General features: G+C 33.8%; 1 protein-coding gene across 3 annotated transcripts; it reads right to left on the minus strand.

Annotated features, from left to right (window-relative positions):
* Positions 1–221: 221 nt before the first annotated feature.
* LOC139488932 (uncharacterized) lies at positions 222–25,208 on the minus strand. Of its 3 annotated transcripts, XM_071274911.1 has the most exons (11): positions 24,989–25,208; positions 23,726–23,806; positions 15,587–15,748; positions 14,380–14,458; positions 12,025–12,185; positions 9,587–9,763; positions 7,919–8,037; positions 6,901–7,072; positions 5,234–5,401; positions 1,303–1,378; positions 222–931 (listed from the first exon to the last, which is right to left on the minus strand). In XM_071274911.1, the coding sequence occupies exons 1-11, from the start codon at positions 25,047–25,049 to the stop codon at positions 658–660; spliced, it is 1,530 nt and encodes a 509-aa protein (XP_071131012.1). In that variant the 5' UTR covers positions 25,050–25,208; the 3' UTR covers positions 222–657. The 3 variants fall into 3 exon arrangements, with proteins under 3 accessions (XP_071131012.1, XP_071131014.1, XP_071131013.1); XM_071274913.1 differs by lacking the exon at positions 15,587–15,748; XM_071274912.1 differs by lacking the exons at positions 23,726–23,806; positions 24,989–25,208 and adding an exon at positions 17,059–17,250.
* Positions 25,209–26,441: the final 1,233 nt, after the last annotated feature.

Here is a 26,441-nt window from a genome sequence, read left to right on the forward strand (position 1 = left end):
AAACATATTTTCCATACAAAGATTAAATTTATCTACCTTATGCAATTTACAGAATGTAAATATCTCTTGAAATAAAAAAAAAGCTTTGCTGATTTAAAGCATATTTTCTCCATGATTTTATGATGTTATCCGATCAATTTTATGATATTTGAGATGTTATAGATAAGGATCAATAATTCCGTAACTGTTCGATCAAACTTAATAAAACATTGCACAATAACTACTGAGATGTATATCTTTATTCTAAAAGTGCAGTTTTAAGTCTTGGAAACAAAATAGTCTGACAGAAATAGAATCCCGGTTACGGCAACCAGTCCAGTAACCACGAATGTAGTTCTTAAAATAAATGTATAATTTTTACATAAAATGGTGTAGTGTTATCATTACACTAATCCTGTAACTGAATGCAGATTTATTTGAAAGGGTAGGCGGATTTTCTGTAACAATGTTGATTGATTTAAATGTAATCTGGACACTTCAAAACAAATGCCTAACATGAACCAGAAGTCCCAAGGCGGTCCCCGTTACATGTAAATTATAGTTCAATCACTGAAATAATGAACGGGTTCAATAATAGAATAAAGTCACAACAATTTTTTAAGTTCTAATGTATCGTTAATTTCTTCAGTATATCCTCAGGATTTCATGTGTTGATTCCTATAACGTATTTTTTATGTGGAGTTCATCATACGGGGTATTGTTGTCTTCTCTGTCTGGAGTCAGATCCTGATAGACTTGGTTCTCCAATCCTATATCATGTTCATGCAATGGCGAATTATTTGTATGCATAACATCATATGGTGAATTAATGTCTTCTCTGAATGGATTAAGATCCTGATAGACTTGTTGCTGTAATCCAATATCATTTTCATACAATGGCGAATTGCTTTGTTGAGTACTTTCCTGGATCATCTTTAAAATCGACGATCGCCTGAAAACAATGTTACAAAATAATTTAAAAAAAAAGAAACTGAAATATCAATATAAAATCGTAGTAAAAGAGTTGACGCTTTATAAACTTATTTAAGTAACCAGGTTGATAGTTATGATACGTCTGACGCGCGTTTTTCTCTTTTTCCAAACTTTTATCTTACTCATTGTTAGTACTTAGTACATAAGACACTCATTTGATATTATTTGTTCTTTACAAGATAATTGCTGTACACCTTGCTTGAATGACGCGCCTTTAATTTATTCTACTGACAATGATTAAGTATGCATATTTCACAGTGTTTGTACATGCTATTTAATTTTCAATGTGTGATAATATGCTTGTATATAGTTCATTGAAATATGTCTTACTTGATGAACACAATGACGAGTGCAACAACAAATAATAATCCTGTAACTCCACCAACTGATCCAAATATGACAGCATCTGTAATAACACCTCGAAATAATGTGCATACCAATATTGTATTATTCATAAGGAACCAAAATTATTAGTCAAGTAATTTAATTTATAATAGATAACAAATAAAGAAGGATAAATGTGTCATTCGGTTCATCGAGAGAAATGATCGTGAAAGAATATCTAACGGTGGTCAAGTATTGCGAACGATCGTGAAAGTTCTGGTACCGGATCGTGAATGTAATTAAATGCAAATTTTACCGCAGAATCTGTGATAAAATGACGGAATTTTCGAAACGCGGATCAAATCCGAAAAAAAATATGTCTGTCAAAATGATTCAATTTCCTCAACATAACTATGCAATATGATAAAGAAAATATGCAGTCTTTTATGAAAAAACACAAAAGGCGCAATGCACATGATGCATGTCTATGGAATTAATTAAAAAAAAAACGATTTTGTAGCTGTAATGGTCATATTTCAATTATTCATGATATATTTTGAATTAAATCTTTGGTGTGTCCGATAGAACAGTAAAATCCAGGTATGTTTTCCCATAAAAACCGTTCATTTGTTTATGGAAATCTTGTGGATTTTTCATCAAACTTGATCAGGCAACCAATTATTTTGATCGTTAAAGATAATGCGTGACCAGACTTAATAATCAGAAATCAATACTTCTTTTACCACTTGATATACCTATTGTGAAAAGAACGAATATTGAAGCGATCATTTTTTCTCAAGATTAACATTTCACTTCGAAGGTTAAAAAGATAACTAAAAAAGAAAAGTTTAAATCAGTGTAAAAAAATTCAGTTCTGAGATTTGGTCTAGTACAAGTCAGACAGACCGCCAATAATATGGGTATGCAACATGTTAACCAAAATGTTTACCATCAACCAAAAACTTATAGCAAAAACAGCATCTTTCATAAACAATTTGAGATTGAACGATCACCAACATTTTGTACAACATTACTTTCTTAAGTTATAAGTATCTCTATATACAACGAAGCAGATTTTGGACTCTTTTTAAACAATTAAGTGTCTAATTCAATTGATTCGATTACTTTCTGTGAAAGATTTTAACCGATTTAATCATTTAAAACGCTCTGATTCAAGCTTTAATATGAAAAATTTATCAAATATGCCAAAAAACGTCACTTTTCAGATGGTTTTTGTCAAAAATGAAAGTGTCCGCATCCGTGTTCATCCGCAACCTTTATATATATTTTGTATTATCATCAAATACAACTTACATTTCAATATTATGAATGAACACGAATGCGGCCACTTTCATTTAGACGGAAACCGTCTAAAATTTAAACAAAATGCTAAAAATTTTAAGGTAGAACGCGATATTTGTGCATTGTATTGTCAAAAACAGCTCATATTTATTTAGCAGAAGCATTTTAAATTCCAAAATAAAGCTTAACAATTATATTTTCACAATTTTCTAAAACTGCTATATTTTGGGGCCAAAAAGGGGTCTTACTGAACCTACTTCTTTGTTGAACGTCTGTAATATCAAGGGTTTTACTAGAGTGTCAAATACGCTCAAATATTGTCATCATTTGTCCTTGTATACATAAAATCTACTGTTAACCCACTTATATCTTGAGTAAGTGATAATATGGATTTTCCTTTTGCGTAACAGTTCATTTTTTCTCTTCTTCGAGGTCCATATTTAAACAAAAGTTTCAATATTAATTATCATATATTTGAGGAATAATTTGAACGTCTACGTACCATCATATCTTTCACGATCTTCATAAAACGGTATGTGATCTTTGACGATCCGAAATATGTTTTATGTGATAATATTTCATTTTTACCAAGTTTCAGATTATGTTTATACAATAAAACTATGAGAACCATTTAATTCTTTAAAAACAAATTGCGGAGAAAATAGTTTACTTGATTCGAATTTGTAAAAAAAAGTTTGTTTACAATTTTGATGTCATTGAAATGTGGAGAAGCCTTTTGTTTGTTTTGTAAATTATATTTAATTTTAAAACTGGATTTTCTCACAAACTGATCATAATGTTAAACCATTTTGATAGGCAGTATTAATTTGTCTGTGTAATTAATTAAACTATATTGTTTAATGACCTTTCATATTCTTGATTAGATTTCTTTCACGATTAGGTACAAGAGCTTTGAAAATCACAATCGTCTCGCAAATACTTGACCACCGCTAGATATTCTTTCACAATAATTTCTCTCGAAAAAAAAGTAAAATCACACAAATACTGAACTTCGAGGACATTCAATCGGAAAGTCCATAAACACATGGCAAAATCAAATGACAAGCACATTAAACGAATGGACAACAGCTGTCATACTCCGGACTTGGTACAGGCATTTTCAAATGTAGAAAATGATGAATTGAACCTGGTTTAATAGCGCTAAACTTCTCACTTGTACAACAGTCTCATTAATTTCCGTTATATTTACAACAATGCGTGAACAAAAGGCATAATAAATAAAATAGTCAAAATATTGGTACAGCAGTCATCACTGTGTTACAATCTTTTAACAATCAATTTTACAAAAAAAGCACAAAACCGAATGACACCCGTGATTATATTACGTTAGCATTAAAAAAAGAATTGAACCAATTAAACTCATATCGAAACTTATTTTCTGATAGTATATGTGTCAGTTCAGGAAATACTTTTGATGTGTTTGTAAATCGTGTTTTCATTTTAAGTTTATATGGATAAGAACATGGAAAACTTAGTTAAAAGAAAATTTAATGAAACACCTTCACAAAGCAAGATAAACTAGTCAACAAAAGAAACGATACAACACGTACAAGGCACTGTATTTCCAATATATAATACTATTAGATACACTGTACCGAGGTATATAATTATTGGTCTAATTTTTACAGAGTGCTATTTTAACCATGGATTAAAGGCAAAAACTGGAATTTATGGTTGGAACTTTTGTTATTTCTAATTGGTATTTACACCCAAAAAATTTTAAAACGTTGTATTAAAACTTAAACTTTAAACTTCAAAACGCCTGCTTAAAACTTTGAATGTCTCTGCAGATATTAATATACTTAATTCTCATTTCCAAAATTAGGTGCCGACTTTTGTCATCATTTACTGCAACAAAAATTGATTCGTGTGTTCAATAACTCGGGGTGCACTCGACTCCAATCTTAGTTGACTAGGATTGACAGTTTTCCTATAAAAGTTCGGTGGTTTCCTCCACCTATAAAAACTGATCTCCACGAAAAAAATGCGCTTAAAAGTGGCGTTAAATCACCAACAATTAATCAATCAATCAAACAATATCGCGTTCTTTTCCAACTTTCTAATTTGGTCAGATTCTTTTAATCATTTGCATTTGCTTTGAAAATAAATGTTTTTAATTTGGTAATTTAACATTTTTTCATATTTACAAGTGATATATAATACTTTGTTTGTTTTGGTATTGGTATGGATCACACAATTGATAGAATATATCCTATATCGATTAACTAGTGATATATAATATACTTTGTTAGTTTTGGTGTTCATGCGATCGATAAAACAAATCCTACATTGATTAATTGTTGATTTTGGCTTATTAACTTTGTTATGTAAATACGATTGATTGAATATACACCTTATCACTATTTGTCCGCCATTACTGGATATTACACAGGTTCCCATAAAATTTTGACGCCATAAAACAAAATATCCGACGCCACAATGATAAAGTGATTGTTGTTGACGTCAAAAGTTCAAGCGGCCGGGTCAGCCGGGATTAGCGATAAGGTGTATTTGCTATGTTGATTAACTTTCACTGTAAAGGTTTGGTATGTTCACACCATCGATAGTAATACGTGTGAATAGTAAAAAAAAATAAAACTTCAACAATACTTACTTGGCAAAACATCTATGACGGGTTCAATATTTTTCTCAACATTGACATAAAATATTTTTTCTGTTGCTAGTCCGTAGTCATCTGTACACACTGCAGTAACTGTATACTGAGGTTTGGCATCATAGTCAATATCTTTCATTGAACCTCCCTTCAGATAAAGATTAAAAGCTGAAATCATAGTAAAAGTATTATTGACGTTTCTAACGTGGCATGAAAAGCAATATATGAAAGGCGTTATATATTAAAAATTATGTCACAGATTATGAAATTACCTTTTCAACATAAAATGTCACTACCGTTTATTGTGATGTGTTTAATGTCAAATGCTGTACATACATGTATATAGATAGATATACAATAACGAGATCTCGAATGTTGTACATAGCTAGACATTCAATAACGAGATCTCAAACGGTGTCCCTAGATAGATATTCAATAACGAGATCTCAAACGATGTACCTAGATAGATATTGAATGACGAGATCTCAAATGCTGTAACTAGATGGATATTCAATGACGAGATCTCAAATGCTGTCCCTAGATAGATATTCAATGTCGAGAACTCAAACGGTGTATTTAGATAGATATTCAATGACGAGATCTCAAACGGTGTACCTAGATAGATATTCAATGACAAGATCTCAAATGCTGTACGATAGATATTTAATGACGAGATCTCTAATGTTTTACCTAGCTAGACATTCAATAACGAGATCTCAAACGGTGTACCTAGATAGATATTCAACGACGAGATCTCAAACAGTGTACCTAGATAGTTATTCAATGACGAGATATCAAATGCTGTACCTAGATAGATATTCAATGACGAGATCTCAAATGCTGTACCTAGATAGATATTCAATGACGAGATCTCAAATGCTGTACCTTGATAAATATTCAATGACGAGATCTCAAACGATGTACCTAGATAGATATTCAATGACGAGATCTCGAATGTTTAACCTAGATAAACATTCAATAACGGATCACACACGGTGTCCCTAGATAGTTATTCCATCGCGAGATCTCAAACGGTGTTCCTAGATAGAAATTCAATGACGAGATCTAAAACGGTGTACCTAGATAGATATTCAATGACGAGATCTCAAATGCTGTACCTAGATAGATATTCAATGACGAGATCTCAAATGTTTTACCTAGCTAGACATTCAATAACGAGATCTCAAACGGTGTCCCTGGATAGATATTCAATGACGAGATCTCAAACGGTGTACCTAGATGGATATTCAATGACAAGATCTCAAATGCTGTACCTAGATAGATATTCAATGACGAGATCTCAAATGCTGTATCTAGATAGATATTCAATGACGAGATCTCAAATGCGGTACCTAGATAGATATTCAATGACGAGATCTCAAATGCTGTACCTAGATAGATATTGTAATCCTAACTGGCGCTATCACGAATTGGTCCAGCAATTACTTTATTTATTTAATAAGTGAATCTTTAGTAATTTTCTGAGCACCATCCTCTGTATTTCTAATCATGTTATTCCTTTTTAAAACAAATCATTTTTGTTTTCTTCAACTATCATGCTAACAATTATAGTCTGATTTTGAGAATATTGTTCTTGATCTTTATCTCCTTGTAGTGTTAGGTACCACCTTAATAAACATTCTGTTTTTAAATTTTAAACAACTCACGATCAGTTTCAGTTGGTTGTTTGATGATAAATATCCCATCATTCGGACTGACTGTTCCAAGGTTACACCTGTAGGTCTGTTTATCTGTCACCGTTAGCGACATAATTTGGGTTTCGTCATTGTTATTTTCTTTTATGTTATAAGATATCACAGTATTCCTTATCTCTGGTGCCTTGAAACGTTTCAATAAATACTTATGACGTTTCTTTTGTAATAGTATAATTTCATTTTAGAAATGCTACATGCAATTTATCATTATTTTGTAACAGCCATCGTATTTGTTTTTTGTTCTTCTACATTTTTTAGGGCTAAATAAATGTCTCTATAAATCTAGCAATTTAATAAAAATACAAACACACATTTGACTGTACAGAACATTTCGAGTTGGTTGTACCCGACTTTATTCGTTCTTAACAAAAACATTACAATTATTGGAGGATTCATAGCTTTTGTAAGGGGGCTCGTTGACTTGCCTTAAAGGGGGAGTCGCTCCAGTCACGCTTCGATGTTTCCCTTCATGTATAATTAACCAAATTATCCCACGAAAGGGGAAGCCCGGACACCTCAGCCCACCCTCTTTTGGCCCGCCTAGCCTATGACAATGACATTGACAGTTTTAAGCGTAAAACACAAGATTGAAAGCTCAATATCGTATCATTGCAAAACGAGGATTCGATTGTATTGAGCTTCGTAGTCTAGTAGTTACATTTAAAAGATATGACCAGGTTTGAGAATTAACGCTTCAAAAGCAATGCAACGTTTCACGCTGTCAATAACTTCCATCATTTCCTATCTTGTGCTAAACCAAGTATTTTCAAATTCTGAATTAATTGAACATTGTTGAAGGCTTATTCAAATACATTGTTGAAAGTGACTGTTACATATGTATTACTATTAAAAGACTTATCAACCTTTCCCGAGATCTACTATTTTAAACCATATTATCTTATTTGTAAATAATCAATTAACTTTTAATTATACCATAAAATCTTCCATTTGCTATGGCTAAGTTACCAACCGTATTGTTAACACCAACTATTACATATGTAGTACCCTCATTCAAACACTGGTCCTTCACGCTGTATTCTAGTGTATACTCTCCAACTTTCCAGTCTGCTGCTGATGACTTAATCCGATCTAAACAAAGACATTGAAGTAACATTGTCAGTGTAATGCGATTTGAGAATTCACTAATCTAAGCATAGATGATCATTCATAGTCTTTCTTTTTTTTTTCCTTTTTATATTCCAGGGCATGTTTTAGTTATAATAAATATCTTGAAATCTTAAAAAAAAAGTTTATAAGAAACATTGAAAATTTGGAGAAAACTAATGAAGCACCAAGTATCAAATACAAATCTTTTCCCCGTATATTCCCTGGTGTTCAACCGATAATTGTAACCTGAATTACGACGATCCAAATAGGTCGCAGACATAAATCTTTTCAGTCATTTTTCTCAAATGTAGCTTGTGTTGTCCAGAGTTACTTAGATGCTAATTATTTCGTGAAAACAACAGGCTATTGTCTATTGCTTAAGATTGTATTGTATGCTGACCTAGATATATATTGTTTAAGACTGTATTGTATGTTAGCCAGCTGTCTATTGTTTAAGACTGTATTGTATGTTAGCCAGCTGTCTATTGTTTAAGACTGTATTGTATATTAGCCAGCTGTCTATTGTTTAAGACTGTATTGTATGTTAGCCAGCTGTCTATTGTTTAAGACTGTATTGTATGTTAGCTAGCTTTCTATTGTTTAAGACTGTATTTTATATAAGCCAGCTGTCTATTGTTCAAGACTGTATTGTATGTTAGCCAGCTGTCTATTGTTTAAGACTGTATTGTATGTTAGCCAGCTGTCTATTGTTTAAGACTGTATTGTACATTAGCCAGCTGTCTATTGTTTAATACTGTATTGTATATTAGCCAGCTGTCTATTGTTTAAGACTGTATTGTATGTTAGCCAGCTATCTATTGTTTAATACTGTATTGTATGTTAGCCAGCTGTCTATTGTTTAAGACTGTATTGTATGTTAGCCAGCTGTCTATTGTTTAAGACTGTGTTGTACGTTGGCCAGCTGTCTATTGTTTAATATTGTATTGTATGTTAGCCAGCTGTCTATTGTTTAAGACTGTATTGTATGTTAGCCAGCTGTCTATTGTTTAAGACTGTATTGTATGTTAGCAAGCTGTCTATTGTTTAATACTGTATTGTATGTTAGCCAGCTGTCTTTTGTTTAAGACTGTATAATATTGTATGTTAGCCAGCTGTCTATTGTTTAAGACTGTATTGTATGTTAGCCAGCTGTATATTGTTTAAGACTGTATTGTACGTTAGCCAGCTGTCTATTAATTGTTTAATACTGTATTGTATGTTAGCCAGCTGTCTATTGTTTTAGACTGTATTGTATGTTAGCCAGCTGTCTATTGTTTAAGACTGTATTGTATGTTAGCCTGCTGTCTATTGTTTAAGGCTGTATTGTATGCCGACATAGATATCTATTGTTTAAGAATGTATTGTAGGTTGACCAGCTTTTTTTTTAACTCTATTTCATGTTGATAAATGTGTCCACAGTTTCAGACCATATCATGTGTGTCCATTCGTAAAATATAAAAGTAACCAATGGAGTAAAATACATTTTACTTCTGTAGTAATGGATGTGCATTAAATCGATTACATAACTTACGTCTTAGGTCACTTATAAATGTAGTGTCTGCCGCGTTTGTCATTTCAACTGTTAAAGCGGTATCATCTTTGTTGTCGTCTGTAACACTCATCTGGTATAATGTTATCCCTAATGATACAGTTTTTGTGTCCAAAAATGAAACCTTTGTACCCCCGTTCGTAAAAAACGGTGCTGAATCTGAAATATGGGAGGATATGTAACAGTCTCATTTCGCTGATATTTACACAAAGTAATATGTCTTTTTCTATTGAAATATAGAAATATTGTGGATATGTAATATGAACATGACAACGATGTTGCCATGACATTCTTGTCACAACGTACAATGTAGGCTCAGACATCGGACTCGGACTTCTCTTGAACTGAATTTTAATGTGAGTATTGTTATGCGTCTACTTTCTACATTGGCTAGAGGTATAGGGGGAGTTGAGAGCTCATAAATATGTTAAACTCGCCGCAATTTTGCGCCTGTCCCAAGTAAGGAGCCTCTGGTCTTTGTTAGTCTTGTATGATTTTTAATTTTAGTTTTTTGTGTATAATTCGGAGTTTAGTATGACGTCCATTATCACTGTACTAGTATACATATTTTTTAGGGGCCAGCTGAAGGACACCTACGGGTGCGGGAATTCTCGCTACATTGAAGACCCATTGGTGGCCTTCGGCTGTTGTCTGCTCTATGGTCGGGTTGTTGTCGCTTTGACACATTACCCATTTCCTTTCTCAATTTTAAGTAATTCGTTCAACCTATCATGTATCAATGACAGCATTCTTCAATAAAGTTTTATCTAGTATTTTCTAATTGAACTTTTTTATTTTGCGTTCTTCGTTCTGCCTTTTGTTATTTAATTGATTGAAAGATCAAGAGATCAAGAAACATTGGTAACAGATCATGTTTAATTGATCTACATGTCCAGGAGATTTCGGGTGTCTTCCATCGCCGGGTCATATATAAACAGACTTGAAAATTGGCATATGCTGCTTCTCACCTATGCAGGCAGGCATTTATAACTAAAGTCAAATACCGCTGGGTTCGGTGTTAGAATAGTGTGTCTTTATAATATAACAATCATGTACCCGTCCATTTGGGGAAGGGGGGGCTACCATGGTTAGTTTAAACATATTTATTTAGAGTTAACATAGTTAAACAAACGAATCCGAAGGATGAGTTTGTTTAAATATGTTAATGAGTAAGACACATGGTATATAAAATTTGTAAAATAAATAAAATGATTGATAGTTTCAAGGGGCCGATTTCAAAGACCTTGAACTAACATTGGAAATTGATCACGTTACAGTTTTATCAAATGAAATGGAAGCTCGCCCAAGTCATTTTTGTGCCTCTTGTATGGTCCTCTGTGTATTTCATGTAATAGAAGCCCAGAATTTGCAGAAAGTAAAGCGCCCTGTGTATGCTCAGGTAATTTCATAACGTCATCAGAAAGTACACAAAAATGTCGGATTCCAGCAACAAGGATTAAATAATTTAAAGTACTGGCGTATATATATTTTTTATTCTTTTTTTGTCATTTAAAGTCATATCTAGTAAAGCAAAGTGCGACACGTGGATCATTTTTTATTATTTATAGTTTTCAAACAGTTTATTGTTTTAAGACTGTACATTATTTAGTATTATTTACCATAAATGATTAATGAATAAATGTTCAGGTAGCTTTGATGAAAACTGTCCTGCCAAAAAGCCTGAAGATTAAAGACTGGCGGGTCCTACACGATCTTGGGGGTATTGTTGATATTACAAACAATACATATATACAAGTACACACCCGTGATATCGCGGGTCCGTGACTGAGTAAAGTATATAACTATGCCTACGCCTTGTTTTAGTAATTGGTATTGTCATCTGATAAAGTCATCTCGATTATAAGATACACAGTTTTCTCTGCTTTCAAATCTTTCTGTTTGAACCCGTCGACCTGGAACTTATCAATTATTGGTAATATTAATTATTTGGAAAACAAAAGGTCCTGGCTATCCAGGAATGGAGTATTTTTTAATCAACAGCATTGTCCTATATTGGTTATCTTAGAAAGTCTTGCTGATTGCTGAATAAAACTACAAAAGGGAACAATTTGACAATGATTGAATTTAGTAGTGTCAGCCCTTTGATTATGACCCGTGTATATTGCAAAATCCTAAATACACCGTTTGGTGGTGCGCCTGTCAAATGCGGAACGTACAGATAAGGTAATAGCTAACAGGTGAATATACTATTGGTATCGGTATCGGATTCGACCCGGAACTTGTTAATTATTGGCAATATTAATTATGTGGAAAACAAAAGGGTCTGGAGTGGTGTAATTTTTAATCTACACCATTGTCCTATATTAGTTATATATAGAGTTGAATTCTTTGATTTGTCGTTTTTACCCGATGACGGCTGACAAATTGGACCTCGTAATTTTAGTATTATAGATACTCACTAACAGCGGTTACAAAATTGATGGCATATGATCTTCCACTTAAAAGAGACCCCGAATTAAAGGGTGTTGGACCAGATGCTGAACCGGCATCTACTCGGTAATTTTGATTTACGGCTCCTGCTCCATTGTCGTATGGTACCATGTCCGTTCCACTAGTATACCTTTAATAATAGAAACATCCTATATGTAAGTCAGCATGCAATATTCTTAATAGCTAAAATGATAACGTTTACTTGTTTAATTTTTAAGGTTTAAGGAGCCCCTTTCTGACTTCTGACGTGATCTCAGATCAAAGATCTTTCACAATACATAAGTGTGTTACTTTTTTTCGCTGGATGTTTTTCCTTGGAAAATATTTATCATTATTTTTTCCACATATTTCTTGTACTAGTTTTTACAAAATATTTCTAAAATATAAAAATATGAAGATGTGAAATGATTGCCAGTGAGACAACTATTCATCCGATGCCTTTCCTATAACCAATATATGTCACATTAAGGCCTTTAACAATGAACAAAACCAATATTGGGTAGTCAGAAACAACAATAATACATAAAAATAATATTTCTAGCTCCAAGCATAGACCACAGAATTGTTTAGGCCTACCTCCCTATCATGAAGAGAAATTCACCATTCAATAATCTAGCTTATCATCCTATCAGATAACGAAGCTTACAATCCTATCAGATAATGTCGCTTACCATCCTATCAGATAGTGAAGCTTATCATCCTGTCAGATAGTGACGTTTACCATCCTATCAGATAGTAAAGCTTACCATCCTATCAGATAGTAAAGCATACCATCCTATCAGATAGTAAAGCATACCATCCTATCAGATAGTGAAGCTTATCATCCGATCAGACAATGACGCTTACCATCCTATCAGATAGTGAAGCTTATCATCCTGTCAGATAGTGACGCTTGACACCCTATCAGATAGTGAAGCTTACCATCCTATCAGATAGTAATACATACCATCCTATCAGATAGTGAAGCTTACCATCCTATCAGATAATGAAGCGTACCATCCTATCAGATAGTAATACATACCATCCTATCAGATAATGACGCTTACCATCCTATCAGACAATGACGCTTACCATCTTATCAGATAGTCACGCTCGACATCCTATCAGAAAATGACGTTTACCATCCTTTCAGATAGTGACGCTTGACATCCTATCAGATAGTGACGCTTGACATCCTATCAGAAAGTGACGCTTGACATCCTATCAGATAGTGACGCTTGACATCCTATCAGATAGTGAAGTTTATCATTCTATCAGATAGAGAAGTTTACCATCCTATCAGATAGTGACGCTTGACATTCTATCAGATAGTGACGCTTGACATCCTATTAGACAATGACGCTTACAATCCTATCAGATAGTGACGCTTGACATCCTATTAGACAATGACGCTTACTATCCTATCAGATAGTGACGCTTGACATCCTATCAGATAGTGAAGCTTGACATTCTATCAGATAGTGACGCTTGACATCCTATCAGACAGTGACGCTTGACATCCTATCAGACAATGACGCTTGACATCCTATCAGATAGTGACAATTGACATCCTATCAGACAATGACGCTTACAATCCTATCAGATAGTGACGCTTGACATCCTATTAGACAATGACGCTTACCATCCTATCAGATAGTGACGCTTGACATCCTATCAGATAGTGAAGCTTGACATTCTATCAGATAGTGACGCTTGACATCCTATCAGATAGTGACGCTTGACATCCTATCAGACAATGACGCTTGACATCCTATCAGATAGTGACGCTTGACATCCTTTCAGATAGTGACGCTTGACATCCTATCAGATAGTGAAGCTTGACATCTTATCAGACAATGACGCTTACCATCCTTTCAGATAGTGACGCTTGACATCCTATCAGATAGTGAAGCTTGACATTCTATCAGATAGTGACGCTTGTCATCCTATCAGATAGTGACGCTTGTCATCCTATCAGATAGTGACGCTTGACATCCTATCAGACAATGACGCTTGACATCCTATCAGACAATGACGCTTGACATCCTATCAGATAGTGACGCTTGACATCTTTTCAGATAGTGACGCTTGACATCCTATCAGATAGTGAAGCTTGACATCCTATCAGATAGTGAAGCTTAACATTCTTTCAGATAGTGACGCTTGACATCCTATCAGATAGTGAAGTTTACCGTCCCATCATTTAGTAAAGCTTACTTACCATCCTATAATATAGAAAAGCTTATTGTCCTATCATATATGAAAGCTTAACATCATATCGTAGAGTTAAAGTTCAAATCCTATCATAAAGTGAAGCTTATTATTTTTTTAATAGTGAATCTTACCATCCTAGCATGTCGTTCTCTAATATAGTTGGTTGATCTGCGTCATCTATTGGTAGATAGTGAACTGTGAGTGCATCAGCTGAAAAAATAAAAATATCATATACATATTTTCATTTCATTATTATAATTATTAGGTAAATGTATACAGGAACATATCCCACACATAGGATTCTACCATCAAAAAAAAGATTGATTGATATATACAGTTAAATATGACTAAAGACAAAGATAGAACACGTAAGAATCGAAATAGATACAAGAAGGTTCGGTACTGACATGATTAAACAAACTTTACTAAAATTGTCCGTTTATAAATTTTGAAATGATTATGAAACTAAGGTTTCAACTCCCTCAGGCAAAGTTGGCTTTAGATGAATTTGGCTATTTATTTTAGGTATTTTTAGCATATAGCTCTTCAACGATTTTCGGTACTTATACATCTTCGGATTTCAAATGTTTGGCTTTGAGCGTTCCTGATGAAGGTAAATCCAGAAAAACGCTTCGGACGAAATAAATTATTAAACGTGTTGTTCTATATATTTATACTCCCATCCCTCGTGCACGTATTTTCATATGTTTCTGTATTTGAATTTAAAAACAAAATGTTATCCCCTTTAAGGTGTTTTAGCTAAAACTGTTTAAACTCAATTATTATATAATTGCCTCTAATATTCACTGGTTTGTATTTAAAGTCGTTGTAACATTCACACTTTTTTCTTGACCAAACATTTTGTTTGCACATAAAACATATTCTCCTCCTCATTTTTTTTATGAACGCTATTGTTATGTGTTTTGTCGTCTTTGAGATAAAAACAACAAACAACTAACTCATTCATACAAAAAACAGGAATCTGTACAATAACTGGCCCTCTTATGGGTGTAATTTGTGCTTTAATAAAAAATTATATAATGAACTGCTTGTATTTCCATATTCAACATCTTCAAAAAAGAGTGTTTTCTTTAAAAATGAAAACAATGCTTTTAATAAAGTAGCTTTCATATCTGCGTCTTGAATTTTGTCGATTATTTCAAACTTTATCTAATGCAAAACATGTGTCGCCTGTCACTTCATATAGAAAACCTAAACCCCTTCTTATCTTTTTTTTTAAATATTTTTTAATAATTTATTGTTAAAATATATATGAATACTAGTAATATAATTTTTCATTCTTCATATAAACGAAAGAACATTTTAATGTTCTCTCACCAGTACTGAAAGTATATTGTGAAGAGTGAACCAGTTTATATGTTGACACGGAATTACGCCATATTTGAAGGTATATTGTGCCCAGTCCAGCTATTTCCACGTTGAATCCACTCAAAAGCCCACAGCAATCTAGAATGTAGGCTTTTGCTAAATATCCAGCTCCTATAAAGATAATCGCAACAATTTACACTGAGATAACTAAATATGTTATACATACCGGACTTTTCGTGACTAAAAAAAATATATTCAAAAGGGTTAAAGGGTATCACGACATACAGTGTGCTATTGTCCTATTAAAAGTTTGTGTTGTTCAATTTTCTGTAATTTTTTTTTATTGTTATGGCCCCGCAACAAAGTTGTCGGTGCCATATATCATGTATAGTTTACCCTTGTCCGAAATTCCGTGATTCCGTAATTCCGAAATTCCGTAATTCCGTAATTCCGTCATTCCGTCATTCCGTCATTCAGCAATAAACCATTATACGGAGTTTTTTTTCTAAACGCCTTCAGATATTGGGCTAATTTTTGGTATGTGAGTTAACCATGATGAGTTACAGATCACGTTTAATGCCTCGTAATTCACATGGACATTAAATTATTATTGAAGTTGAGCATACACGTGTTTTCTATTATGTAAACAATCACACGTGATTGTGTGTCCGCATAGTGGTCATCTGCAATATTTATCGCATTGCATAAATATATTGAGTATGATATTTTTTATGTAAATAGCACGGGAATTTTTAAAGCGCGAATAGGTTGTCTTGTTTGAGTAATTTAAAATATATATTGTCATTCGAAGCTCGTATACCGTTCAGTAAGGCAGCTTAAATTAGTTTAGGTAAAGAACCCCTCCCCCCTGGATTTAGATGCTTGTATATTTGAAATGTTTTCACGCATATATAGATATATATTTGTATTATCAGTAGGACATTGTTTATTCAATGATTATTAAGATATATATACGCCTCCAGATTTTCTGCAGATTTTTGATATGCGATACTACCATCATGTTTGTGTCCACATGTGTTATTTAAATTGCAGATTTTAAAACTTTTTGGGACGGGCCATTCGTGTCGCTTTGACACATCTAGTTTTCTTGGGGTTTTCTTCTTCTTTTTTTTTGTCATTGTGATTGGCTGTTACTATTTTTTTTAAATCGGATGTTATCCTTTCTCCTTCACTTTAAGTTAACTTTCACCAAATGTTATCAATTGAAAATGACGAATATTTTGTATACTAGTACCTGCCTAAAATTCTAAATATATATTAGTTTCCGGCGCACAAGGTGGAGAATAGATGACACTGAAATTGTGCCACACTGTATTGCAAACCCAGATGAAGTTATGTGTCTAAAAACTAAGATTTCGTAGTTGCTGATGCACGGAAAGACAAATCAGTATATGGAGTAAAACTACGCATTGACGTTTTTAAAACAAATAAGCAAAATCAAGGGCTAAATAAAATCTTACCATTTAAGAGAACAAAACACCCCATTAGTAGTTCATGTGTAATCAGGACGAAAACAAACAGTTTTAACATATCATGGAAAGGTTCTTAAAACACAGAAACCGTCGGAAATTTGGACTGCCACTGAAAATGAGAGAATGTTAGAAAGGGACAGAAATTTTGCTTTGCACCAGATCACCTCTAGAGCCCTTCGAGAATTAATGTGTAGAGATCGTGACAGTCTAACTGCAAGGGATTAAATACCCCATTCCGATAGGAAGTGGCTTTAATAGTTATCCCACAATGACACACCAAGTCCGAGTAGGATAACTATTTTACATCCCAGCTGTTTTAGATTAGACGAAAAACCATTTGCAAGTCATAAAATCTAGTTTAGAACGCAACACAACCATTACAATATACTTTATATACTACTGTGGTAAAGTCCAAAATGTAGCCATGGGTATAATTTAAACGCCCATAGCCGAAACACAACATTAGTGTCAGATGTGAACGCTGAATGAACATATACTTACTGTTTATTACATGTGTTGTACTTGTATGTTTTGTAATTACAGGGAGAAGAAGTTGTAACTTGTAAAAAATAATAATATTGAAATAAAGCGTTCATTTCAATTTTGCTCAGTCACACTTAAATTTCTTCAAGTTAATATTTGTTTTTATAGCATACAGTAAGTTTAACTGGCATAACATTAATATAAATCAATTTTCCGGTTGGTGTGGATTGAATTATACTTGTGTGTACAAAAATACATTTTTGTTAACTGCATTTAATTTGGTACTTTTTCATTTTCCGGGTGATCTGGATTGAAATTACAGGTGCATTAAACAGTAACATAAATAATAAACAATAAAAAAAACGCCCACAGAGCCATTTTTGAATATTGTTGTGGCACAGGTGTAATATTTTATACCGGTAGATCTGGTTAATATTTACATTTGTCCTATATTATTGCTGAACAGGTGTAATATGTTAAACCGGGAGATCTGGTCAATATTACCTTTGTCCTTTATTATTGCTGCACAGGTGTAATATTTTATACCGAGAGATCTGGTCAATATTACATTTGTCCTATATTATTGCTGCACAGGTGTAATATTTTATACCGGGAGATCTGGTCAATATTACCTTTGTCCTTTAATTTATTATTGCTGCACAGGTGTAATATTTTATACCGGGAGATCTGGTCAATATTACATTTGTCGTTCTAGATTATCGATACACACCTTAAACAATTTGCATCCATATATCGCGTGTAAACTAAGCCGGATATTGACATCATACAGATAGAGCAATCATGTCAAAAGAAGTGAATATAAACACGGCAAGTAAAGAGGAACTAATTACAATTAAGGATATTGGGGAGGCAAGAGCTAAACTTATTATTGATGCAAGGACAGTTAAGGGAAAATTAACACTTGAGGATTTGAAGTTAATTCAAGGTCTTCCGAATACCATGTGAGACCCTCTTGTAGCAGCAGGTCGAATTATTTTTGAAAAAACAAAAGAAGTTGATGAAAGTGCCGACCAGAAAAAACTAATTGAGAAGTTGAAAACAAGACCTGTCAAACAAAATGAAAATGCTGAACAGTAAATGAAAAAAGTTCAAAACAAATTTTGACACACGGTTGTTAATTGGAACTAAAAAAAGACAACCATACAACATGAATAAAACATAAAATAAAAGAATTGCAAGATGCATTGGTAGGAGGAAACAGAAGAAAAGAATGAGTATGCTAATTTGATAGAAGAAACAAAACAGAAGTACGCATTGGAGTCATTAGCCCTGCAGGAGTTCAGTCAACAGGAGAAGGAAAAATTACTGATCAAGGTTGAGCAAGACAAACTGGAAAAACTTGAAGAGCAAAAGGAACATATGGATATGTTACAAATAGAAAGACGGGAAATGAAAGATCTGATGGAATCCTTAGAGAAGAAGTTTGAACAAGAGGAAACCGTATTTGTGGAGAAGACCAACTAAAAAAGTATTTGTCATGGTTCCTTAATCAATGAAACAAGAGGTCTTGGTAAATTGTCACGATACAAAAATAGCTGGACATTTTGGACAGCAGAAAACTTACAACAAGCTTAAGTCAAGATTCATGTGGCATGGTATGACACAAGATGCATTGATTCATGTTAGAACTTGCGAGGTATGTAACATCAATAAGAAGCCGAATAGAAAAGCAAAAGGAGCTCTTGGACAGTTCCATGCTGGTTCCCCCATGGAACGAATTCATATAGACTTTTTAGTTACTTAGAGAAAGTGCAAAAGGAAACAAATGTATACTTGTTGTAATATACCAGTTCACAAAATGAGTCGAATGTTATGCTTTACCTAAACAGAATGCTCAACCTGTTGCTACAACATTAACAGATAATTTCATATCAAGAGTTGGGTGTCCGTCCATGATACATTCAGATCAGGGTAAAAATCTAGATGGAAATATTTTTCGTGAACTCTGTAGTCTTCTTGAAATTCCATAAAACAAGAACCACCTCATATCGTCCTTGCTGCAAATGTCAGGTAGAAAGATACAACAGAACCATCATTCAATGTATTCGTTGTTTTTTAAAAGGGAAGCACAGAGACTGGGATCGAAACTTACAGTTGTTAGCAGGAGCCATTAGATCAACTGAAAACAGAAATACAGGGTATTCCCCTAACATGCTAATATTTGGACGATAAGTTCAGCATCCTGTGGATTTGCTAATGGGCACCTCACACGCTAGTGGTAACAATAAGCAACCATCGGAATATATTAAAGATCTAAAGCAAGTTATGGAAGAGGTACACTCAATTGTCAGGGAGAATATACTATGATGTCGGATATGCTGTTTATAGAATAGATTCCGATACTAAAGTAGGGGAGAGTCAAAAGCTAAGATCACCTTGACAGGGGCCATATCTAGTCATCAAAGTCATATCTCCTGTTTTGTACATAATCCAAAAGCGCAAGAAAGCTCTCGTTGTACACCATGATAAATTGAAACCCTGTGAGGACAGAGTTTTACCAAAATGACTTAAATATGCTAGACATTCACTAGGTGTTCCTTAGTAGATATTATGATAAAAGATCCAGATATTGGCCACGATCTCTGGGTGTTATTCCCAGACGAAATTCCAGACAATGATCTGACCATGATATGCTCCGGTAGTTCTGGAAATTATGGTCAGATCACTAATGGAAGTCCTGTCCAAGATGCTGATGTGAATAACCAGGTTATAGATACCCCAAGGGAGTATTCATAGCTCTGTTGTTGATGCTGAAGCTATTAGTTCTCGCCCCTTTTGCGTAACCGGCAGTGCTGGTAAAAAGGAGTGTGAACATCATTATAGGGTTGTATAAGATTTAAACGACTCATTTAGTGAAAGAGATTTAGATTAAACCTTTCTCTATGGAGTAGAGGATTCAGAAGAAAGCGAGTATGTCGGTTGTATGAGGAATCGTCCGTGATATCTGGATAATTATGTTACGATGTTTGACGATTAATTGAAAATTGTGTGTGTAAATATTTTGTGTTGGTTGTAACTGTGTAAAAATATTATTTAATGTGATAATTGTTTATTTGCAGCTTTATAAGTAGATTTGCGTCCATTGAACGTGAGTTGGAATATGATGTAAGGGAGGAGATTGAGTTAGAAGGGAATAGGACAGTTGTGATCATGGGGGAGGAGATGGAAGTGCTGCATGAAATGAAAGATCCGAAGGCTCCGCAATGTATACTGTGTCCATTGAAGGCCAGACACCCAGCCAGACATGCATTGGATAAACACCTTCCTTGCTACTTTAGTCCGCAGACGGCATGCTGGAGCTGAAGCAAGCAAGAACGAAGACTAGATTACCATGGCAAGGAACACCATACAGCTGAGGAAAAATTTCTGTTGGATGAAGATGAGTACGGGGAAAGTTGGGTTCAACTTATGAACGGATTATTTAGGGAATTGGCAGTGGTGAATAACGTTGAGTACCCTTAAGGATTAATGAAACATGTAATTGAAATAATGGCAGAGGTGAAAACAAATAAAAATTTCACAGAACAAGAACTGTCTCTAGATTATCCGGCTCTTCAAGGAAAGAAATTAAAATCGAAGTCTGTCTACAGCCTTCATTCCTTAATCCACTGGAAAGTTTTGGTTATTGTCATCTCAAATTTACAGTCCGACCAACAACATTCAATTTGGATTAAAACCTTTGACGAATATAAATCTGAAGCAGGAATTTCATTAGGACCTTTAGCAATCAAACTTTCCGGACCAATTTCAATTGCTGACTCCCATTTCCATTTGGACACGCTCTTGGTTCGTACCGGTTGTTCTGGTTTCCATTAGCTGTCCGACTTTGGAACTCGGTACTACTACAAAACGTGCATGATGTTTATGATGGCTAATTTCTGTTTTCCTTCATCCTGGCAAACTTCATCACAAAGAACAAAATTGCGCAAAACACCATTCGTCCATTTCAGTTTCGGTATCCACTCACGCACTGTTAATTTATCCTCATCGTCAAATCTACATAGACATCTGACAAATTTAGAGTACCTTGTCAAGTCCTCCAGGACTGTGGCCATTGAAGAGTGAGGACTTGAGACTTCAGATAGAAACGTTAATTTATCTAAACAGATTGAGTATCTTGAGAAGCAACTACAACTCGCCGTAAAAAAATAGTCTACCAGTCGTCATACATTGCCGTGGAAATGATGCCCTTCATCTAACTTTACTTACCTCTCTTGTAAACTGCTGGTCAAAAGAACAGAAGATCCACTGGCATTGCTTCACTTTATCTTAAGAAATGTATTTAACAGATTCGGGACATTTCATCAATTTAGTTTTTGACATCACCCCCTTTATTTTTGGCAATCGTTATCCAAATATTCGCGAAATTATGAAAGAAAATGAAATTGATCGTCTAGTTTTGGAATCAGATGTTCCGTATATTAAATATAAAGAAAATCAAATCCCAAATCCATATATAGTCAACTTTGTAATAGAGGAAATCTCCAAATTATTAAACATTCCAGTGGAGCAAGTCTTCGAAACTACATTTTCCAATACACAAAACATATATGGAAAGAGGGAGTAGAGATGAGGAACTGACTTTATTTGTGTACATATATATGTTTATTTCGTTAGATGAAGAAACTTTTTATATTTACTCTGTCCTAAGAGTGATTTTGCGTATATTTTTATATCTAATTTTCTTGTTCTAATGAAATTCACCGGGAGTTTTTCTGGTTTTCAATAGCCAAGGATTTTATCTGGAACAGGAGTCGACGACTACTGAATTTTATATTGAGTCCTTGACTCGGAATATAGTTGGCGTGAAGTTGATGTATAAAGTGAATAAATGTTGAGTTACAGTTGAAGTATTTGCTGAAATAGTATTTTAACCACTGATGGATTTTCATTAGCATTAACTACTGAAACAATCATTTCATAAATCAGATTAATTATCAACTTTATTGCTACAAATTTAGGATCAAAATTTAGGATCAGGTTTCAATTAATAATATAAAACTTTCCCAAAGAAAATGGAGTGGAGTGTGGTAAAGTCCAATATCAAGGTGCTCCGATTACGGAGGTACAACTACGTCACAATGAGCAAGACCGGAAACCCCCCTTCGATGCTAGAGTTCAATCCAACAAGACGTGCTAATATCTTGGTACTTCGAAGACAACGAAGTTAAGTGACTGATTTAGTGACTATATACAGATAGTTCAAGGTTTGTAGCCATTAGTATAAACGCCCATAACTGAAACACAACACTACTATATGATGTATAGCCTTTATGACCCCCAAACACGATGAGTAGATATCAAACAATGTCAACTCGCCCCACTTGCCAATCGGCCCACACTATATTGCCACTTTATAAAAAAATCGCCCCACTCTTGTTTACCGTTTCGCCCCACTTTTGAAAAAGTGTAAAATCAAATTGAACAATCAGTCTGAAAACTCACTTATTAACGAAATTTTTAGACCCCACTGAATAAAGGTCTGACAACTCGTCCCACTTATAAAAAGATCTTGCTTCCTTTAAGTATGTCAAATTACTATTAATTTGTATCTAGTCATCATGGTGTAGTGGTACGTGTCGTGGCTTAATTTGCTAACAGTCTTGAGTTCAAATCCCAGCATATACACTGAATTTTTTCTAAGTGAATTTTGATAGATAGTCTTTTCCGTATAATTAATTATATGTTTTATAGGGGATTTGACATTCCCGTCAAAATGTTACAGTAAAAAGGAAAGCATACATAACAAAGAAAATCAAACTGGGGTGATCTGGTAGGGATGATCCGGTTCAGATCACTCCTGTTAGAACAAGGAGCTGGAATGTAAGTGTATTTATACAGAAAAATCTAGAGGTCAAGTTTGTGCCTCATCACTCTGGTGCTGGAAATAATTTGATTACTTTGTGTTTTTTAATCGTCGTCTTCTTTATAAACCCGGAAGAAATGGTAAGGAATTTTAATGTTTATGTTTAACATAAATGGAATAACTTCTTTACCAATTCTGTTGCTTGTTTGTAAAGTAGTTGTTTTATTGTCCACATTTTTACATACCAAGATGGACAATATGATATATTTAAATTACAGTTCATATACAGTCAGAAAATGAAGCAGAACATCACAAAACAACTATATAATAATAAATCTCATTTACCAGTTGTAGTGTTATCCCAGTTCGTGTATGTCCCTCCTCCTAAATTCGTGCCACCAACTGTCTTTACACCACATGCCACAGCTATTTATTTACAAAAGAAACTTCTAGATTGCTTTTTAGCGTTAATGCATATACTTTAACTAATTCCCGGAAGCAACCATGACATATATAATAATATAATATGCGGCTAAACTCTGTATTTAAATAGAATGTTAGTTTGAAATTAAACGGACATTTTAGTGGGAATTTCTTGTATTTCACCTGAAATAAACGATAAAGAGTCATTGCATATCAATTTTCTAACGAATAAGCTCCATCAAATCCTCGAATGACTCCTCGTGTCGATATGAGAATCTTGGGAAAAAATGGAGATTGATGTTGATAATGATATTAGTATACATAATAAAATCCTGATGGTTTGGCTTAGTCATTTGTTAGAGTCAAAAGGCTTCCATAAACATAGATACCACTCTGGATGAACTGACAGTCCCGTCGGTCATTGTCGTTCCAGTATGAAGTCCTTTGGAACAACCATGATTTACTAGGAGCATTTGATAGAAATTAGATTAAAACTTTTAACATTTTTTGTCAAAGAGTGGGTTTTCTTGAATACTTGAGTCATTTAAAAAGAACCTCAGATAATATGAGAGCCCTTCCCCCTTTTCTGGAACAAATTGTGTTGATTATATTGATAATCACTGAAGCATGAAAGGAGCGGGCCCCCCTCTAAGGCGGTCAGTGGGCCCCCACTTATGAACATTTCTGGATCCGCCATTCCAACTTAGGGTCTATATTACAATACACCTGATCGCTATTTTGTCCATTCCGGGAAAAACAGTCATTTATACAACTTCCTGTTTGGGTCACCGACCGAACAATGGAGGTCATCAGTAGTGAGCTGAGGGAGAAAAAACTTTAGAAAGTGATCATCAAGAAACTTTGATAAAGTATGATCCACTTTTTTCGAAATTAAATTTAAAGTAAACAAATATTTTGTTTGAAGAATTTACGGTAGTTTAAACAGGTCTCATTCAAAAGTATCATGCATGGTGAATTGTTTAAACAGGGTCCCAGATAGCTTCAACTGGATGAAAAAGTTGTGTAATTTTAGAACTTATCCGGAATGGAATAAATAGCGATTAGGTGTATTGAAACAGGAAATGATGAGTTTGATATGGAAACTAAATGTCAAAAGTTGATAATGAACTAAATGTCATAAATAGATAACACAATTAAGTATGAATATAAAAATACGGATCTTACCACTGGTATATGCTGGGAAACAAATTAATACCAAATACACTCCAAACATTAGATGCGACATAAGCGACTTGATGATATTGTTTCTTTTACACTATGTTGATTTATTATCTTTATTACATCAATAGCTCATATACGAAGATATGTTTATACACACTTATCTAAAAGGTTACATTTTGAATTCTTATGATTTTAAGTATAACGTATGTCAATAGATTTGTATTCATTGAAGCGATATGTGTCGTGTATTGGCTTTATACGTTCATCACATGGGTGACAACATTTTCTCCATTAGGACCGGATACATTCTTTACCTGATTTACGCGAAACGCATTACATTCTTTACAAATCACAAAATTAAAAGTTAATTCTATTTTGTATATCTCTTTTTAATATTTAAAATGACGTCTAATTATAATAACTTTTTAGAAATGCATTCAACAGAACATTAGTATTCAAGTCACAAAAGTTTTTATAATCAAGGTACAATGAGACACTTTTAATGCATCGATCGCAATGGTCTACAATAATGATAAAACTATATCAGTAGATTTGCCCTCGTATCTACTGGCGCAAGTAACTATGGTGTTTGTCGTAGAAAGCGACATAACTCATCTGGTAAATTGTTCTGGGGTTAGTGGTTTTCTTGGCTGACAGAAAGTGAAAAATGAATGGTGTTATGCTATTTAACTTCACCGAATCTAATTATATTAAACACACGTGGTATTTTTCCTATTTATTTATTCCATTTAACTATTTCTTTTTAAACTTTTTTCTTGATCATACATATGACATGATAAGCGACATCTCATACAAAGCATTATAATATTAACCATAAAAATGTTGATGACATTGAAAGTGAAATATTTAAAAATCGACTAATAATAAGTTAAGCTTCATATTAGGTCTGACTCGGACTCTTACCTTACATTTGTATTGGTTTTATTTTGGGTCTCAAATCGAAAGAAAAGAAAAGACCTTGAATGAGTTACCAGAGTTTTTTTATGAAAGGTAAAATTATTGTTATGTGACCAAATAATTATTGTTATGGGACCCAATAATTATCTTGTATCTTTGGGAAAAAAAACAAGTCCGAACACCTGACACATTTCGCAAAAATTCATATATAAAGTACATCCTTTGTTAACCTTTTTTTCGATTGTTATCAGCAAAAACATATATACAAAAACAACTACTTTTTAAAAGAAGGGACACAAGATAACAGAGGAACAGTCAAACTCATTGATTGAACATATACTAACAACGCCATTGCTAAAAATTAAAAGACAAACATACAAATAATATATAGTACAAAAGACACAACATAAAAAACAAAAGTCTAAGCAACACGAACCCCACCAAATCCTAGGCGTGATATCAGGTGCCACTACAAACTGCTCAGAGTCTGAATTGACCAGTTTTTGTGCTCGACCAGTAAAACCGAGCACATATTTTA

This window comes from Mytilus edulis, chromosome 9 (assembly GCF_963676685.1).
Source record: "Mytilus edulis chromosome 9, xbMytEdul2.2, whole genome shotgun sequence".
In the NCBI taxonomy this organism is placed as follows: domain Eukaryota; kingdom Metazoa; phylum Mollusca; class Bivalvia; order Mytilida; family Mytilidae; genus Mytilus; species Mytilus edulis.

Excerpts from the sequence above, each read along its gene's own strand:
- LOC139488932 (XM_071274911.1), bottom strand. The coding sequence starts at position 25,049 with ATGTCGCATCTAATGTTTGGAGTGTATTTGGTATTAATTTGTTTCCCA. Across the intron at positions 7,073-7,918 it reads TAGTTGGTGTTAACAATACG|GCACCAGAGATAAGGAATAC; the intron begins GTTGGTAACTTA and ends AAACGTTTCAAG. Across the intron at positions 5,402-6,900 it reads ACAACCAACTGAAACTGATC|CTTTTAATCTTTATCTGAAG; the intron begins GTGAGTTGTTTA and ends CTATGATTTCAG.